At 33.9% G+C, this 20964-nt stretch overlaps 1 protein-coding gene across 1 annotated transcript; it reads left to right on the top strand.

The window, feature by feature from the left end:
- The first annotated feature begins 378 nt into the window (after window positions 1-378).
- LOC137926212 (galectin-5-like) lies at window positions 379-19870 on the top strand. The gene is made up of 8 exons (XM_068769786.1): window positions 379-541; window positions 4346-4434; window positions 5029-5236; window positions 6364-6510; window positions 7929-8004; window positions 17943-17956; window positions 19051-19206; window positions 19427-19870. The coding sequence occupies exons 1-8, from the start codon at window positions 515-517 to the stop codon at window positions 19484-19486; spliced, it is 777 nt and encodes a 258-aa protein (XP_068625887.1). The 5' UTR covers window positions 379-514; the 3' UTR covers window positions 19487-19870.
- Window positions 19871-20964: the final 1094 nt, after the last annotated feature.

Here is a 20964-nt window from a genome sequence, read left to right as displayed (position 1 = left end):
AGGTGTAACCATATAAATACTTATGTTTGCGTTTCATGCATAAAGTTGCATTGAAGAGTGTTCTCCACCTCACCAAGAGAGTTCGTCACGGTGCAACTAATCGAGAAAACGTACGAACAATACTTAATTACAAATTATATCTTTATAGTTTTATTTTATATTTGTATCCCGAAAACCGAAATGTTTTTTTTGTACTATATCCACTTTCCGTTTCATTCGTATTAAAAAATAAGATATAGATATGTAGATTTTGATATTTTAATAGTGTTCACGTATATAATATAAAAATCGATTTTTTTTCTTTTAAAAATAAAGTTGTAAATCGATATCGCTAAGCTCTAACAACATTTGACGTATTCTTTCGTCATATGACGTATGACGCATTCACAAGTAATCTTTCGCTCCGTAACGGTTGTTAAAACTGATAATTTATTAATGCAAGCCCCGTATCCATAGCGTACAGGTGTAAACTTTGTGAATTTTATCAGAATTTAAACATCTTTAAGCCCCGAAAATGGCCGCTTCACCAATATACGATCCGGTGAGTATTTATCTACGTACATATCTTGTTTGTGGTTTAAGAAAATAGGATACGGTTTTAGTTGTTTCAAGGGCGGCGCGGACGCTGTACACGGGTATTATTTGCCGTGTAAACACAATGCGCGACGCTGTTTTATCGGAAACCATTTACGGATAGATATAAACGGTTTTTGTGAACGTTTAATGGTGCTTCAAGGCTTTACCGGCTCTACTGCGTCGACTGTCACGTTTATTCGTCGAAGTATATTTTCCTCTTGTGCAATATACCATTAAATTGTAGTAGTAACACTAATTAAACGATAATTAAGTACATAACTCTCTCTTGTAAATGTAACATTATCTATGTCACAGTTTTACGTATATTATACCGGTAATTCCTAAATAATTCGACGTAATGAGATTACGAAATATATTAAATATGCTAATTATTCTTTAAAGAATTACCTAACTGGGTTGTGTCATTGTTATTTGCAAGTTTTAATGTTGGATGCTTATTTGTCATTTACTTATAATTTGCAAAAATATACTTTATTTTTCACTGATGGTATTCATTTATGTCTCCTAATATAATTTAACTTAAAAAAAAGCTCATCTGGAGGTATTTAGAGCAATTCCTTCCTAAACTTGTGTATGTTATCATTTCCTTAAAAAATCGTTTGTGCTATGGTAAGACATTTGGAGGCATTGAATAAAAAAGTTAATAAGAATAGTAAAGTTAAAAAGTTATAAAGAAATTACTGATTTTGTTTGTTTAAAGTGGCAGAGTGACAAAGGGTGCTTAGCCTATGACCTCTTTTAAGATAACAAAACTTGAGGGCTTCCAGAAGAGCTTTGGCTTCGGCCGCATTTAACTGTTTTTTTTTATTGGCCCCAACTCTTAAAGTTGAACAAGAGTCCTTTAGGACGAACAGGGTTTTTATTTGTTATAATTTTTCAAAGAATTTTCATTGAATTTTATACACATCTTTAGTCCTTCTCAATATGTTTCCTCAAATTTCTTTCACATATCATTTATTTCTTTCCTCCACTTTCTTCGCCTTCAGATCAGAGATCTACAATGAGTTGTACAATTTATTTATTTTTAATTTCTGTTTATTTTCTTACTATGTATATCACAATTTACATTTCTAATATCACAGCTATTTTATCACCCATTATTTTACTGGAATGGGAGGCCGCATTCTTATATTGCTTCGGAGGACTCCATAAAGGGATAAAGCTCCTACAAGGGCACCTCGGGTTTGGCTGTGACTTGTCCTTAATACTAGTTTAGCATTTCTACATAAGGGCACCTAACCTAGACTAAGTCCACTGCTATTGCCTGGTGAATTATACTTCTACCACTTTAGAAAGCGTTGATGCTGGGAGAAGAGCTTAAAGAACTAGCAGTAATTTTGGTGGTATGTAGGTTTAGGACAATTAATGTCCCAAATTTTAATATTATGCAACCAATGATTAGGAACTGATAACAGCTGCAGTTTTAGGATTCTGGAGTGTATCAAACATAGAAGTGCAGTATAGGATGTCCAGCTACTATGTGGACCGACTTTCTGTATTTGAAAGATGCTTGATGTTGGTCAGTTTTAACTTGTCCTATGGGAAATCCATGGGGAAAGCTTATGTCTAGGATGTCTAATGTATGAAATCATGATAGTAATAAGTCAATGAGGTTTATTGTTTTTGGGGATGGCCATCCGCTCCCTAACCCTGAATAGCATGGGCGAGCTGAGGTTGGATCGGGATCCCTCCTTCGCTCGCCTGTGGTCCACTCTGTCATCCCAAGCTGTGTATACATCAACACTACACAGCTCTACTCGAGTAGAGCGGTTTACTATGTGTGATTGACTTCGTACAACTGAAGTTTGTTCAGCTTTTGTTTTTTTTAAGTTCATGGACCTTTCAGCACCCTGAATTCAGTTGATGAAGCTGTAAAAGCCCCCGGGCTGACAGAATCAACTTCAACCAAAACCAAGCAGCTGTGAACCATGATTTAAAATTAAAATATTATTGATGTCACAGTCTGCCTCTTGGTTATATAATGAAATCGGTATTAATATATCCTTGGTTCCAGTTTAAATATTTTAAGACTTGTCTTTAATAGGTGCTGCAAATATTAAAATGATTTTTTTTTAATCGATGTAGGACTGGATAATTGCCTTAAAATTATCTTTGTGTTAAAATAACTCCTTATAATAATTTTAGAGCAGGTTTTATTGCAATTTTTTTTTTCACAATTGTGATGATAAATAAATGATTATAGACCAGTTATTCCTTCAGTTCCTGGACTCATTAGTCGAAGCTTTAAAAGCCTCCAGGACTAACAACATTAGCTTCATTTAACACATTGTTGACCTGCAATTTCACTGAAAATTTGTTTAGTGTCTCTGGCCAGGTACCGTCTTTGCATAATTGAGAATGGTACAAATTGGTCTGTGTAATGATCAAATCAAAACCACATAAAAAAATAAAGCTGTCACCCTATTGATAGTTGGAGCATCACCAAGTTCAATAGTTGCACCATATTTAAATAATTCTGTAAGTTATGTAATATGTTTATTTCAATTTGTTGTCACCATCTGATGCTATATTTCATTTTTGATATTTTGATTCATAATCATGATAAAGCATCTGCATATAGGCTCTTACAAGCGGAAGGAACAGCTTGTATTACACTAAATAACAATCGTCCTGCATGGTCGCCAACAGAGATAACAATAGTCATGCAAAAAACTCACCCTGAGTTTACTCATTGATGGTCAGCAGCGTTCAGTTAACTGACCCTTCCCTTCATTCTGTGTACTCAATTCTATCGATGCAGTTAAAGCCTTCGGGGCTAGCAGCATTAACTACCTACAAAACAGTAGTACATAAATAATAATTAAAACGCAGCAGAAGGGATTTTCATTAAAAAAAAAAATTTATATCTAACGAAACCAATAAAAACAATATCTTTTCCATACCAAAACACAGTTTTAACATCTGTCAAATATTTGACATCATTTGAAACCTAAAAAAGTAATGTCAGGATTACTTGGTGTTTGGCACTGGTCGGTGTAACATCTTCTGAGGATGCCCCGTGGAGGGATGAAACACGTGTAGAGTACTTTCACAAAACAAGAATTAAGTCATGTTCGATGTAAGATATAAGAACGGAAGTCAAATCATGTGTTATGTGGAACTACCAATTAGTTGTTAAAAATTTGTTATGCTATGTTAAATAAATTAAGTGAAATAGCTATAGACAACCTGCCAAATCCAACAAGGATGGGCAGCTTTCGGGGAGCTCCAAAACATCTTATTCGAAAACCTCAGTTTTTTACCAGCATGTGTTGTTGGTGATGTCTTTTGGATATGATATTTAATGGTAACTAGCAATTTACCTCAGCTCAGGTACTTGCTTGCACAGCTAGAGGTTATATGTTAGATAATACCCACCGCAGGTGAATATTGTTCAGGCTAGATCCCGTGATTGTGCCAAAAATTTTGGTACCATATCTGGATAACATCATAGCCAACTTACGTACATCACACCTATTTCGAGAGTCAGGGAGTGCGAGCGCATGAGGCACTCACCCTAAAGTATACTGCTGTTGAGATGTGGAGACAAAACCTACCATAAACAGGTTCCTGCCGTTATGCAGATGTTCTGTATCTACCCTATATTCTAAGGGTTTGGAACTTTGGAGATAGTATAATTAAGACATTATGAATAGGTTGAAGTTAAATTTTCTGATATTGTCAAATGCGGAATAAATAAGGCGATGATATTTGATGCTAGTTAATATTGTGTTTGTTTGAATTGCAGAAAGTACCATGCGTCTATCACATCCCTGGAGGAATGTACCCTGGACGTATGATCAGGTTCCAGGGTAATGTGCCTCACGGTGCACAGAGGTAAGTTTTATATTCATATTATCGGTGTATATTAAAATTGTTTCTATGTCTATTGGTTTAACACAGAGTTCCCCAAACTTTTTTGTGTCGTAGACCCCTTGCCATGTTTTTTCGTGTTGGGTAGACCCCCTACTTACCTGATATTGATTTCCTGTAAATTTCTAACTGTAGTGAAGTTTAGTGTTAAAAACTTAAAAACACATTAATTGAATTTAAATTAAATCTACTCAAATAAAATTTTGTATCTGTTATGTAAAATATACGTAACATTAAATAAACATAAAATAAACTATAAATAGAATAACATTAAATATATACTTCATATTACTTTTATAAATAATGTAAATGTTTTGATATTATAAGATAGTATGATGTAAGTAAATAGGTACTATCAGTGTATGTGTTGACATCCACTATCGTGGACCCCCATTTTTATTTCATGGACCCCTAATTTTTTTTTCGCTGACGTAGACCCCTTGCTGGTTGTCATAGACCCCCAGGGGTCAATATAGACTACTTTGGGAATCACTGGTTTAACAGAATGACTTAATATTTATCATGTGTGAATATTGACTAGATGTTTTATGATTCCAGGTTTGCTATCAACCTGCAGTGTGGTCCCAACACGGATCCCCGTGATGACATCGCTTTGCACCTCAACTTCCGTTTCATGGAGATGTGCGTGGTGAGGAACCACTTGACTGCCATGAGCTGGGGAGTAGAGGACACCGCTGGCGGCATGCCGCTTGTTAGGGGCGAAGCCTTCGAGGCTTTGCTGCTGTGTGAGCCGATGTCCATCAAGGTGAAAATAAAACTTTGTGTTATTTTAATTTAAACATAAGTTTTTTCTAGTTGTGGATAGGCCCCCACTAGGGGGATCGATGACATAGTCAAGGTTGTGGATAGTCTGTCTTGTCTTTGTGCGGGCTGGATTCTGCAACCAAGCAGCAGCGTTCTCATTTTGTGTTGGAGTTAATCTTACTCGTACCACTCTACTCCTCAAGAAATACCAGTAGACCTTTGATGTTGTTGATCCCTGGGAGGCACCTCCGTGATCTGAGATGGATACTGAAGTAGTATGTGGGTAGCAGTCTCTGGCTCTTCTAGGCACGTCCTGCACAGAGCACTGTCTGTAACACCTACTCCAAACAGATGTTGTTTTTTTTACTGCTGGCAGTTTATGGTAGGCATTGCATATTGCTTGTTGGCACCCCTCATGACTTGTCCATTACTCACTGTGTTGAGTCCGAATATGCTGCGATAAGAGATCTGGTCTTACCCATTGGTATATACAAGGGGATCTCCGGGCTGTAAACGATCATGTTGAAGACTCTCACTGGTAAGCCATTGGATACTGACAAAGCAAAATCGGTCACCGTGGTGATGTTTGGAGAGAGCCTCATGCATGTGGGCCCAGGTGGTGTATTTAAATAAATTATTTTGAATCCTGACCCTTATCGGGAAACACCTCCTGTGTCATCCATCACTACTGTTGATCGGTTGATTTTTGGGAACTTTGTGGCATAGTTAAGCCATCAGTTCGTCTCTTCGGTCTTGACAAGGTCTCTCAGCAGGCCTTGGATGCTTGTGATATCTATAAGAGATCAATTAAGTAAAGAGGAGATATGTAGAACAATGGGAGCAATTGATATAGCACTGTGGATTTATAAGTTGAAAGCCACACCCTTCTGTAGTGGAGATCATGGAAGACATGTCCGCCCATGTTAACAGACCTCAAGGTCCTTGGAAGACATTGGGTACAGCTTCTGTCCTATTAGAAATCTATGTGAATAGCTAAAATGTATATGGTGGATTTAATAAATAACATTATAAAAAACTTTATTACTTTTTTAATAGATCATTAATGCAGATATGCTAATGAAGGAGGAATTGGATGTATAGAGATTAACCAGGTCATCCATGTTCCAGGTGGCACTAAACGGTGTCCACTTCTGCGAGTTCCCCCATCGCTTGCCGTATCAGCGTATATCTCATCTGGCGGTCGACGGTGACGTGATGTTGCAGTATATCGTTTTCGAAGGTGCTCAGGCTCCTCCCCCATCACAGGTGTTCATGGTATGTGATGATTGTAGAGACATATTTTAATTTTCAAATCTCTAATCTGTTTTAACCTTCCGCAACCTCAATATATAAAAAAAATTGGTGCATTGTTCTCGATCCAAACAAATACATTTGATGAACTTTTTTTATATATATGGATTGAGGAAATAAAAACCGAATCCAAGGTCTTGAAGGCTGTACAGCAAGAAGGATATTTATCCACTGTTTCGAGGACTCTTCTTGATTCAATTCATATTATTCCATTCCACCATATTCATTTGATTTGGCTATTACTTCTGGCTATTCAGAAAAATTAAAAGTGGATGTTGGAAACAATTGAAGAGAATAAAACTACTTTGACTGTTTCGAAGACTTGATAAAATGTTGGTAAAACTGTGTGCTATCTGATAAATTGATTTGTTAGAATAAATAAACAATTTACATTTTATAAACAAACTCGCTTTACTTTTAACACACATTATTGTCGTAAAATACGAAAAAAGTTTTTAATACTCGATACTAGATGACGTTCATGACGCTTGTTATATTATAGTGTCAATAGATGGCGCTAGCAGTCGAACCACAGTATTGTTGGTTTTGACGAGTGATCTCTCTCCTAAAGTTGGACTTTCCAAGCTGGATGATCAGTTCAGGGTATATATACACCAATACCTCACTTTTCGTCGTGGTTACGTTCCAAAAAAACAAGACGCAAATTGTAACGCAGCAAAGTGAATTAAGATTTTCTATAGCAAACCATGTAAAGATCGAAGATAGGTTCCAGGGTTACGAATAAAAAAGAAAATTAAACAAAGTAAACATTTAAAAGACAAAAATAATATAACTCTGCCAATAAATAAATTGGAATAATATTTACCTTTTTTGTAACCAGAAACAACACTTAAAAATTTATATAAATTTATAATTCTCTTTTAAAAAAAAGCACAACACACTACGTAATTGAAACTGAACTCTAAAATTAGCAAAACAAATTGAAAATAAAACTGTATTCAAATTGCGTTGATTTTTAGTTAGAAAGGGAATCCCCGAGTTTTGATGGCATGGCGCAATTAGAAGCAAAAGTGTTGCCATATTTTGGAAAAAAAATTAAAGACTCGAACCCAAAACAACGCAACCTCGAAAATCTAACGACGCGCAGTGAAAATTAGTGCTAATTAAGCAGCGACGCAACTTCGAAAAAAACGCATAACGAAACGTTACGAAGCGGGGTATTGGTATATAAATATAATATTCTACAACTTGTGCAGCTCTTCCAACAACTACTTACTGGTCATTAGACATTGTCATGTCTTGAGGCTTTATTCACACCATCTGATCATTGGCAAATATATTTCAGTCAAAATTTAAATTTACTTTTGAGTTTAACATCCCTGCTATAAATTAAGAGTTCACAATTTTACTGTTATTTACAGTCGGAGCCACCAGCATATGGAGCATATGGTGCTCCGCCACCAGTGTACGGGGCTCCTGGATACGGTGCACCTCAGGGTAAGTGGATTTCTGACTATACGGTAGTATTTATTGGTGCTTTGAAATAACATGGCATATAAAATGGCACAGGCTTTCATTTATTGGGGTTAGTGTTGACAGGTTTAATATAGAGTTTAACTCCGGTATTGCCGCAGTAACATTTTCCTACTAATGATTATATATACAATGTATATATAGATATAATTGTAAGTTCTTTGTTTAATTTCTAGTATTTAATAATTTTTGTATATATATACACTAATTTATAATCACTTTAAATTTAATTATTAACTTTACAATGTTCTCCAAAGAGTGTGATGAGGCTAAAGTTTCAGAAGAGCAATGCTAGAGGGTTACCCTCCATCATGTCGGGTATAATGGACATCCTCTGCACCAACTTCTGCCTGTGACCTTGACTATGCCATCAGTCCTCTAAGGAAGGGTCATTCGGCTCGTGGTGACTGGGTAACCTATGGGGCCCGACGCTAGACACGAGTGATGTTCCTCAGTCCGCTGCCACTTAAAACAAACAATTCTTCGAGCTACTTCGGTGATTGGTTCTTATGTGAATTGACCACATAAGGCCGGTTGTAAATAACAATGTCTCATGTCATCATCGGCAAAACACATTGGTGAATGTCAACTAGTTCTAACTTTTCATGAAATTTGAAGTATACACATCTAGCAGTGATTTGAAATTACCACCTGTGTATATATTTACACTAAAAAATTACTCCAAATACAACGACGACGGTAATAACAATGGCGGTATCCGAATTCAAAACGGTCGAATTCGACCATGCAAGAATAAATTTAAACAAATTATTGTGACTATATTTACAGCATGACAATGCTATCTTATGTGAACGCTATATTGTGATATATTTTCCTGAAGTATCAACAAGTTCAGTTCTATAGTTTATTTAAATTATTTTTGTCTCCAACAGTTGAATTTAGTAAATGACAAAAATAAATTTATCATTATAAACTTAATACGCAAGGTAATTTCTAGAAATTTATTCGGAATTAACTATAATATTATTCTGAAAATAGTTTTTACATTTATACTTGTATTACAGTAATTACATCTTTTAACCCTATCACTATTCTACATCAAAACAAGAAAAAGATATTTAAATCTTATTACGTTAACTGTCAATTCCTTTAAAATCCCGCCATTTTTCGACGACAATTTTTCACCTGTCAACTGCCATTGAAAACAGCGCCATCTATGGAGTACGTCCAAAACTACGACGAATGTATGATCGGCGTTTACTATGGAATCTGTTTATAAATTATTAAAAGAAATATATAAACTAGTGTTTTTTTTACATTTATATATTGTCAGATCCCATCTCGTGTTGTTTCGGCTATGAATTATGTATTTCAATTTTAATGAATAAAAAATAACTAATTTTAAAGATAATACTGGTGGGTATGGTGAGAGGGCTTTTGGAAACATTGATTTAAATGATCGAGGCCACAAAAACTAAACGATTGCTTTCACAATTTTTATTGATGTCGTAAGTACAAATCGAATTTTAAATTTTAATTTTTAACAAAGTATCAGGAAACCTTTTAAAAAAACATGAATTATGTAAAGTCGTCAATTTAGAACGTAACCAACAGAAATATAAATTCATTTTGGTATTTCTATATTTACAGATTATATCTTTTTATACACAGATATCTTAAAATACGTAAATAAAATATTTAAATACGGTAAATAGTTCAATATTGTCTTTTGTACTAATATGACATGAATACTTTTATAATTTTTTATTTTTTATTTTTATCGTTTTGGCGGTAAAATAAGAGCGAATTGTTCAATTTTGGTACATTGCTATGATTGTCAAAAATTTAAAATATATATCGACATTGACCTTTGTAATCTATATTAAATAAAATTTTTTTCGTTTTGGCGGTAAAATTGAAAACAATATCTTCATGTTAATTTTAATAGGCGTAAACTATACGTTTTTTGCAGATCGATTTTGACATTTGAAATATAATTTTTTTTTTATTTTTGGCGGTAAAAAATTGACATTTTCTTTACTTATCTGTATTATGTTTAATCAATTTTACATATAGCTACTAATCAATAATTGCATGCGATAATTAATATTTTTAATTATTAACCCGTGCTAATAATAATAATGCAAAAAAAAAATAATTACGTATAGATGAACGTTAAAAGAAAATTTATGTTTTCTCTCTCGTAGTGTTTTTGTTTAAAACATTTTTGTGCATTATTATCGCGAGTGAAGTGTGAACTTGCTCGGAGAGGTAAGTTTTAGTATATCTATATTTTACATTGTGTGTTTTGCTCGGTTTGTTTTGTGTTTTATAAATGGGCAGTTAAAATTATGTAATGAAAAATAACTTACAATGTTTTTGTGTCAGTTGTTTGCTGTGAAGTCTTACATATGCAGTTAAATTTGTAATCTACAGTAATACCCCGCTTTACGCGAGGGATACGTTCGAAAAAAAATCGCGTTAACTGAAATTCGCGTATAACGAGGTTTATGATTAAACATAGTCAAAAATTATTACAAAAAAATACAAATCATTTTAATGAATCACTTTAATTCTAGGAACACTTTATGCGATACATACTCTTATTTTTTACGGAAAAATACATCTATTGTCTTTTGGTTAACGTTTTGTTTACGTTCTTGTAAAATACGTTCATAACACCCAACACTGTTTTTAATTGTTTGACAGATGGTCAAGACACCATAGAGAAGTTGATGACTACATTATATTTATACGCACTCTTTCGCGTAATTCGAGGTATTTGAGCGCGAAATTTGCAATTCGCGTTATAGTGAAACCGCGTATAACGGGGTCGCGTAAAGCGGGGTATTACTGTATATATGTAGTCATTTGTGAGCGAAAAGCTTTTACACTTATCTCCAATTATCCCTTTATTAAGTTAATATTCTGAGATAACACATGTTACATATTTTTTTTTCTATTGGAATGCGCAAGGCCAATGACATCTGGCAGTATAATACCCGGCGATAAATATTGCACATCGACCGTTGGAAAGAGACAATCGGCTGATTTCAGTTTCGTAGAACGTTATCTTGGTCGCACGAAATACATACAGTCCGGTATATATTAGGAGCTGTACAACAAGTATCATTTGTTTTTTTTTTCGATAATTATTTTTATTATTTGTATAAAATAAATAAAAACTGACTTCTTTGAGAGCACAGATAGTGAAATGGAAGTAACTGAGAATAAGAATTATTATTATTTTTATTACAATGTCTCATTTTAACAATGTGTATAATGGTGTTTATTAAGTACAGTTGTAATTCTTCTAAATAATTAAGTAGGTGAACATAATGTGAATATGTTTTTTTGTATTTTATTTTACTCCAACCTAAAGCCGCCACTTATAGAAAGGTTGGTGTATTTTATACAAAGAATAAAAATAATTATCAAACGAAGCAAATGATTCTTGTTGTACAGCTCCTAATAGATACCGGACTGTTTGTATTTCGTGCGACAGAGATAACGCTCTACGAAGCCGAAATTAGCCGATTGTCTCTTTCTAAAGGACGATGTAAAATATTTATCGCCGGGTACTGTACAAACATTGCGGGCACAGATAGTAAATAAAAATTAATTTTAATATATGGCAATTCTAAATTCAAAAAACGCGTTTTATTACTATATTAATAGATTTAAATAATGTATGTGACATTAATTAAGATGAGGTGAGATATATGTTCACACGTTTAAATGATTTTTACACCTATAGCGCAAAAACCTTGTATAACTTCGTGAACTTTATTATAATACATTAATTGCAATATTATTTCACGTATTCCTTTATTTCTATCGCTTTAATTTTCTATCATATATATTTCTTTATCACTGTTACATATACATATATACTGCAATCATTTATAATTTTTGGTAGCGGTCGGTGATGGATTTCTACCAATTTGGTAGTTTTATTTTTTTAAACTGGCAACCGTTTTTCTTTTTTTGCTGCAGGCTTCTACTGATGGGTTTGCAGTTGCAGTGGGTACCGCAGAATAGGTAGAGTTTTATGTTTTTCTTTTTTGTGAATTATAATAAATTTATTTTACATATTTTATTTTGCGAATCCTTTCAGCGATAACACTTTGAATTATATGGTAAACAAGTCATCAAATGCAAGTTAGGCAGTTTGAAATTGGAATGGTGATCACATATATATAACCTGATATACCTATTGCATATAAAAACCATCATCGTGAAAATGGAACTGTTGCTGAATAAATATATCAATAACATTTCAGCAGTACTTTCACTGCTGGGCATGAGCCTTCTGTATGGATTTTGAGCAGGACTGGTGGGAAGCGGTCTACATCCAATGTCTTCTAACGACCTGAACACGGTAGTTTGCCCATACTCAACTTCAGACCTACTAAGTGGTCTGAACACTACCATATCAACTTGCCAATCTTGGCAATTTCGGTTGGTGCGTTCATCGTCTATGGAACTCCTGATTCCTCTCCTTCCAGAGTATTCCCGAGCATTGCTCCATCTACGGTCAACTGTCATCACTCGACCCATATTGACCATAGACTTTGGTCTAAATCAGAGTTCCCCAAACTTTTTTGTGTCGTAGACCCCTTGCCATGTTTTTCCCTGTTGGGTAGACCCCTTACTTACCTGATATTGATTTCCTGTAAATTTCTAACTGTAGTGAAGTTTAGTGTTAAAAAGTTTTAAATAAAATCACATGTTAATTGATACATTTATTAATTGAATTTAAATTAAAACTACTCAAAATGAAATTTTGTATCTGTTATGTAAAATATATGTAACATTAAATAAACATAAATAAAATAACATAAGCAATAAGTCAATATTTTTAGTGAGAAGGATGAACCTTTAAGCTTTAATAATAAATTATCAACATTTGGCGTCAATTCAATCTGTTTTGATATTATAAGATAGTATGATGTAAGTAAATAGGTACTATCAGTGTATGTGTTGAGATCCACTATCGAGGACCCCCATTTTCATTTCTTGGACCTCCAAATTTTTTTCGCTGAAGGGGTCTACCCTTTGCAGGTTGTCATAGACCCCTGGGGGTCGTTATAGACCACTTTGAGAATCACTGGTCTAAATCAACTTTTGGTGATGATATATTTAGCTTGTCATATATGGATGATGAAGTATAGCAAAAGAGTGCTCAGTAGAAAGATGTTTAAATTCTTGAATGGAAGAATATTCTCTTAAATCCTTTGTAGATCTTCAAAGTGTATTTATAGATAGCAAATTTCCACGAGATATCTCAGAAATCCCGTTCCTTAGTTTTCAATCTAAAATTCACGTCTAACTTGATTTGTTGTCTCATTTACATGGTTGATATATGTACACATCAAAAATTGTTTAAAATGAATTTGGAAAGAGCTACTGTTGATTTTCTGGCCTGTTCTGCAGATAAGCTTCCCAAAGAGGTGGTAGCTTATTATGTTAATATAATGGACTATTCAACAGTGCGTGTATGTATATACGTGCATTTGTTTTCAGATTTACTTTACAAAAGTGTTCTCCATACTTAGCCAACGTTTAATTTATTTATATAAGCATTCTTATTAAACGGTTTTATTTAGCTCGACCCGTATGGAATTTATTTATTTGGATCAAAATTAGAAATTGAAATTTAAGCACCTTCCCGTTGTCAGATTGATCTGAAATTTGGTACACACATTTAATTTAGATGACAATACAATATAATAAAATCAATAACATTATAAATCTAAGATGGCCGCCGATACAAAATGGCGGATTACATATTTTTCCTTAACCCCCTCAATATGGGTATCAAATGAAAGGGCTACACTAGTAAAACACGATGATTATGTAAAAATTTTAAATTCAAGATGGACGCCGTTCCAATATGGCGGACTAGGTACACATTTTCCCACAACCACCACAATATGGGTGTCAAAAAACCGTTTAACTTAAAAGTTTTTTAAATGTATTTATATTCTATATGTGAGTGTTTAAATGTATTCTATTGTATCAATGTTTTTCAGGTGAACTATGAAAACTACAAGGCAGTGTTGAGAAGAATTTATTATTTTTTTGAAATTGTTTCTAATATTCATATATAAGTGTTTTTTTTATTCGTGTGATTGTTGTCTATAAGATTACTATTTCTAGAATATTCTAATAGATTATTTACCAAAAAAAAAATTGGTAGCTTTTATGACGGTAGGAATTTTGATTTTGTCGTTGGCAACATTCGACTACTTCGTATCTCACTTATTTTCGATAGATAATTAATAAAAATATAGGAAGTATATTTTGTTGCTTTCTTATAAATTGTGTTTATTTGGTAATTTCTCTACAACACGGTAGTTTCATGTCACATTTACTGGTAAATATATTGATTTATACATTTAATAGATTTATATTTAAAGTTTCTTGTATATTTACAAATAAATACAGTAATTCTCGTATAACGCGGTGCACATACGACTTTTCATATTACGCGATTTTATCCCCACCCCCTAGAGCGTGGGTATTACCCGAGTTATCAGTCTGTACTACGATATTTAGTGTTTTGTACTGATTTTACATATATTGAGATTTTTCATTTAAAAGCACATCATTAACATTAGATTTAAACTCACTTTAAGCGAGGTAAGCTGACCTTGAATCATTTCTACAGGACGCGTTATACGAGGTCATAGTAAGAAATAACTTACCGTGTTATGGGGAGGTTACTGTATTGTAATAAATTGACATGGATTTATATAGAACCATATAAAAGAGTTACTTCGGCCATTTTTATGAGTTGAAGCGTTTTCATATAACAAGAAAATAATCTACCGTGTTGTAGGAGGAATTGTTGAATATTGTCCAGATTTTTAAACAAATATAAGAGTATTAAAAAGCATTGACCATTTCGTTCCATTAAGGAGACATTTAAAAAAAAATTGTGTCAAAATTTGGCGGGAATATATTTAAAATGGTGCTTTTATTATTCTGTGCCCTTATAAAAATGTTTAAGACTAAATTTGATTATTTAGTAGAAAAATCTAATTCAATTTTAACTTTATTAATAAACAATATAAGCTTAAAGTTACATTGAGGCAACTACAGTGTCTTATTAATTTTGAAATTTGCTATATTTTTTTTAGGGCAAAGGTATTCATTACATAGAGCCAGTTGATTTTGCGATTGTTTTTTTTTTGCAATTAAAATAAGATTTTGACTAATATAGTATGATTATCATTTTAATTTATATGATATATTTCGATACTTGCCTTTGATAATAGAAATAAAGAAAAACTTGTGTCCTATAGTAAATTTTTTCTCAAAAAAAAATTATTCTAAATTTTAGATTAATGATTGTTATTTAATTAATAAAATGAAAATCGTGTAATAGAACTCATTTATGTTTTTTTTTTCTGTGTTTTTTTTTTGTAAGTATAAGTCTTGGTTGGCGGTTTGAACACGTTCAGTGTTGCTATATTAGAAAAGATTATATATACGCACCTTTTTTGTTTATTATATTTAATACAGAATTGCATTTATGATTTGAATTTTATTTAATATTCCTTTTTATAATCCCGTAGTATACATGGTGATTTGAAATTGAATAAGTTTTTGTTGACAAATAAATATTACATTTAAAGTGATTACTTTGAAATAATTTTGTGATCAAAAAAATTTCATCACCTTCAAGTAATCACCGTCGAATAGAACGCACTTTTAACGCCTTTTCCAGTCATCGAAATATTCGGAATGGTCTTTTTCTGGCACAGCTTTTAAGACCTTCGGTTATAATATCCTCGATCTGCATGAGCCTCTTAAGTTAGCAGCCAGAAGTCACGGAGTTAAATAAGGAATACTGTGGTTGTGGAACGATATCAGACGAGTTTTTGGCCAAAAAAAGTCGTGAAGTACCTGCAGTATGACATCGACTAGAAACTTGATGCGATTGAGACACAAAACATACTTTAAAATATTTAATGGAATCAGGCGTTTCTATGCGGACTTCCGCACTGGACTTCCATCCTAAGTAAGAAAAGGACCAATATTTAGCCACTTCCGCATATGCAGTGGTAGTCGTGCAACAAAGTGCACCGCCCGCCAGCCCGCTGATAAATGCGTATGCGGCAAACAAAGCGAATCACAACTGCTACCGTCAAACCACTCAACACTTGTTTTACCCCTCCACGGGGCATACTTTAAAATGCTTTGGGTTTAGCCAAATATTTTAGCTTTTGACAAATAGACGGTTGGCAAATGTTATAGATAGTTACAGACCTAGGGAAAATAATGTACCTGCCTTCCTAATGCCCGGGAGTTTGAATTGATAATTTCACTTTTTGATCACATTACGATGTTACATTAATTTATTTTTTCTACTGGAATAGAATAGTCCATATCATTCGGAAATAATTAATTTTAATAAGTAAGAAAAGGACCAATATTTAGCCACTTCCGCACATGCAGTGGTAGTCGTGCAACAAAGTGCACCGCCCGCCAACCCGCTGATAAATGCGGCAAACAATGCGAATTACACACGTCCTACCGAAATCTGATTTCATCGGCGCTAATTAACATAGTTTTGTTTAATTTATTATCGGAATATAATTAAAGCCTTGTCAGTGTGAAACGTGAGGTTTTATTTCGGAGCTAAAGTTTAACCATGCCCAGATTAACTGTACAAGATGGATGAATCTGACGGTGGATTCAGGACGGATCCCAACCGCCGACAGGTTTATAAATTTTATTGTATTGTATTTGTAAAGTTTTTGCCGTTAGCTCTAAGGCTTTTAAGGCTTCGGAAATGAGTGATGGAGTGATGAAGGGTCTGTGAACTATACTAAACTAAAGCATTCGGGTTTCATAACTTGCATTAGACACTCAGATGGAGGAAGAGTCAGTAGAGACGAGGCTTTTTCAGTCGAGTCAGTGTTGCTGTTCGTGTTCCGAGTGTGCAGTGATGGTTTGGACGGCAGCATAGACCACTCGGCAGTAAGAAAGGATACTGATCCTACCTCGGATCGCCCACGCTGTTCGCCGTTTAGGTGACGGACGGTGGATAGTGTTGTTTGGTTTTTGATCATCGCACGCGTTTTTTCGTGCGGTGGGCGGTGATCAGTGGAGTGGTCGATGTAGAGGTTGAGTTAGCGCTTGCAGAGTTCAAGTGTCTGAAGCGTGTGGTGTGTAGCTAGTGGGTTGTGGTAACCCTGTGATAGGATCCGTAAGGACGTCTTTAGGACGCCTTACTAGGTTCCGGAAGGAGGTACAGGGGGAGTAGCGAGTGGAGTTCGCTATTAGGAGGTTGGGGTGGAGAAATATTATTTGGAAAGGCCGGGTATCCCGGTACTATGTATACTAAGTGAACGCTCTACCATCTGAACAACGCTCCATGTTTAAATTTAATTGTAAAACTAGGATTTGTATACGTCCTGTCGTTGTGGAGTCTTCTGTATTAATGTCGATTCTATCGCGTGGCGCTCCTTTTATACGTCTTCAAGCAACTGGCGCCATCTATGGTCGCCGGTCGAAACATCAAAGTTCTGTCATATAAGAAATTTAGTCGTAAAAATCTGTAAATTTATGGTAAGGGAATGTAAATGAGGGAAGAAAAGAGATTTATGGAAGGTTTGCAAAGGAAAGATAGAACATGTGAAAGATAAAAGGCAGGCATATTGTGGATAAAATATCACAAGGCCATTATAAATGTACTAGTCAAAAGAAAAATAAGTTTCAATGGAATTTCGTTTGTTTTATTGAAAAACCTAAAGTAAAGAGTTATATAATATATTTGCCACAAATTGGCTTTTGAGTTTATACAGTCAAAATCAAGTTGCCAAAAAACTTTGTAATTTTACAAGACGATCAACGTCGACATATAAAGATATATGTATATAGTTTATATAAAAGAATTTATAATTAAATATACTATTTCTTTGTTACAGGTTTCACATCCGGTGTAAGTATTTTAATCTTAAAACTTCTCTGATGGCAGTGCCAGCTAGTCGGAGTAAATCTGGCATGTCAGAATTACTTCTCTCTTATATTTAATGGAATCAGGCGTTACCTTACGGAAGTCCATCCTAAGTAAGAAAAGGACCAAAGTGCCAAACACAGAGTCCTAATCGAAGTAACATAACTCCTGAAGATGCCCCGTGGAGGGGTGAAACACGTGTTGAGTAATTTGGCGGTGGCGGTTGTGTGATTCGCATTGTTTGCCGCATACGCATTTATCAGCGGGCTGGCGGGCGGTGCATTTGTTGCACGACTACCACTGCATGTGCGGAAGTGGCTAAATATTGGTCCTTTTCTTACTTATCTCTTATAGATTTAAAGTAAATATATTGATATTAGAAAACACAATTCGTTGAAACTATTGAGGTACTGATTTTTTCTTTCTTTTCTACAAACATTAGCGTCGGTGCTTTTGATTTAGATTTTTTTTTAATTTCGTGATGACTATCTCTTAAAGTAACGTGAACGTATTTACTAAATAATATCTTAGATTGTTAAATCATTGAATCGCTTTGAGCTTTTAACCCTTAATAGCCTAGAGTTTTAATTTTGATACCAATCTTTTAAATCGAATGTTCACATTACTATTAGTTTTTTTTATAAGTTGGCTGTACGAATTTTACTGTTGTATAATATTCTTTCCAACGAAATTTAAAAAAAAAACTATTTTTCCCTTCATCTAGACCCTCAAGCAAACACAGTAATATAAAAAAAAATCACTCGTAAATCAGGCTATTAAGGGTTAACACCGTGCACCCACCCCCTCAAGGACCCTCAAGTCCCACGAGTGGGGATGAGTTGGAGTTTGGTTTTCACATTTTGGGATACCCAGGGTCTTGGACCTGCTTCACGTTCACATATACGACCATTAGGCATCGTCGGCAAATATTTGAGTACCATGGTTTCCTATCCATCTTCAGATGTTCGTCCTTGGACGCCTGTAGTTTTCACCAGCAAATGGATTTGAAATCCTTGAGCGTTTATGTCTCCGAATCGTAAATATGGTTGGTGGCAGTTCTATTTTCTTTTTTTATTCAGGGTTATGAGACGACATATGTAAATCAGCAACCGCAACGGCGTGGATTGGGCACGGGCGCAGCTGTGGGATTAGGTGTGGGTGCGCTTGCGGCCGGTGGTCTTGCAGGCTACGCGCTGGGAGGCGGTTTCAGTAGCGACAGCCCCACGAGGGAAGAGGTGAGATTTCAATCAGCGTAGCAACTAGGTTAAATAGTCCAGGTGAACCTTTAAGGATCTAAGGGAGATTCGACGGGGAAGAAGACGGTGATGTAATAAAATGAAGACTTCATTTCACTACAGTAAATGAGGTATTCATCCCTTTAAAGATTTTATACCTATAACAAATCACCCTGTAGATTATAATCTGTCTTCAGTTACATTAGATTCTGTTCCACAGGTCAACGTATCCTCGTTTTCTGAAAACGTGGACTTTGGTGGAGACGATTGGATCGAATAAATCGACTGGCCTCTCCCGTCTAGCGTAAGGAGAAATGTATCGACCTCAATACACTTCATTTTCATACCTAAAATAGCAGATACGTCACTACGCCACCGAAACTACGTACAAAGTAAAAATATTAAGTCCAAAATTATACTTTTTAAAGTTTTCAAGTATATTAAGCATATAAGCACAGCACTAACATCGATACAAAAAAATACACACATCACTATTGATTCCAAATTTAAGATGGCGGCCTCGCAACAGCTGTTATGTCAAAATAATATATATTAAAAGTTATAATTTAATTTTGTTTTAAAATATAAAATATAATTTCTGTTTATTTAATCGTGTTGATTTAATTTAATAAAATCTTTTTATATTTCCTTTTTTATAACGAAGTAAAAATTTAGACCGTAAATATTTGATTTATTGTTTTGATTATAATATTTAAAATGATACATATAGATATTTTTCTTTTGTTATTCCATGAACTACATACGTAGTATTTATATTATTATTTAGTGCACAATTATATTTTTAAAAGTTTTGAAATAAATATTTTAGCATGTGTGTAAAGCACTAAAATAAAACATGACCCATTCAAAATTCAAGATGGCGACCACTCGACAGCTGTATGTCGAAATAAAATATATTACAATTTATAATTTATTTTTGTTTAAATATGTTTTAAAATATGAATTATAATTTCTGTTTATTAAATATGATAACGAAAATCTTTTTATATTTCCTTATAATCATTATTGTTGAGTTTAGTTTAGAATATTAAAATTGCGTTTATGCATATTTATAAATCTTTAAGATTTTATATATTATATAACGTTTTATTGATTTGTAATAATTTAGATTGTTTAATATATATTATATTTCCATATAAATACAGTAATACCTCTTATAACACGGTAACTTTAAAACGCATTTTCGTATTACGCGATTTCATGTCCCTTATATACCACTTTATGACTTTGAAATTTATTTAATTTTTTTTTATTACGAGACATATATTGTTCTTAAGTGTCTATCATATTACTAGAATAGAATAATTCTCGTACAACGCGTATTCCTATAACGCGAATCCAATCTACCGTGTTATAAGAGTAATTACCGTATTGTACTAATTTAAATAGTGTTATATAAAATGTTAAGTTCCGCCATTTTGTATATATTCAAGTGGTAGGGTAAATATAATGTGTTTCCAACCGTACTTTAATCAAGTGAAAGGGAAGTGATTTAAATTCTAAAATTTTAAAATGTGAAATTTTAATATATTTATGACGCCATACGTAAATGTATATTGACAAATATAAATATATATAAAAATAAAACTAAACAGTCTATAAATGTCATAGACTGACAGTTATTATTAAAATTGTGGGTAGTTTTAATTTCGACGGGCGCAAGTCATTAGTCTTGAACCGAACGCGAGCGAAGGCGGTTGTGTTCGATGCGTTAATAAGCTTTTTTTTAGAATTTCT

The sequence above is a fragment of the Battus philenor genome, unplaced genomic scaffold, assembly GCF_028537555.1.
Source record: "Battus philenor isolate CCGP_79_NKW_IND1 unplaced genomic scaffold, ilBatPhil1.0.hap1 SCAF_29, whole genome shotgun sequence".
In the NCBI taxonomy this organism is placed as follows: domain Eukaryota; kingdom Metazoa; phylum Arthropoda; class Insecta; order Lepidoptera; family Papilionidae; genus Battus; species Battus philenor.
Note: the sequence above shows the minus strand (reverse complement) of the source record. Positions and strands in the feature narration are given on the sequence as shown.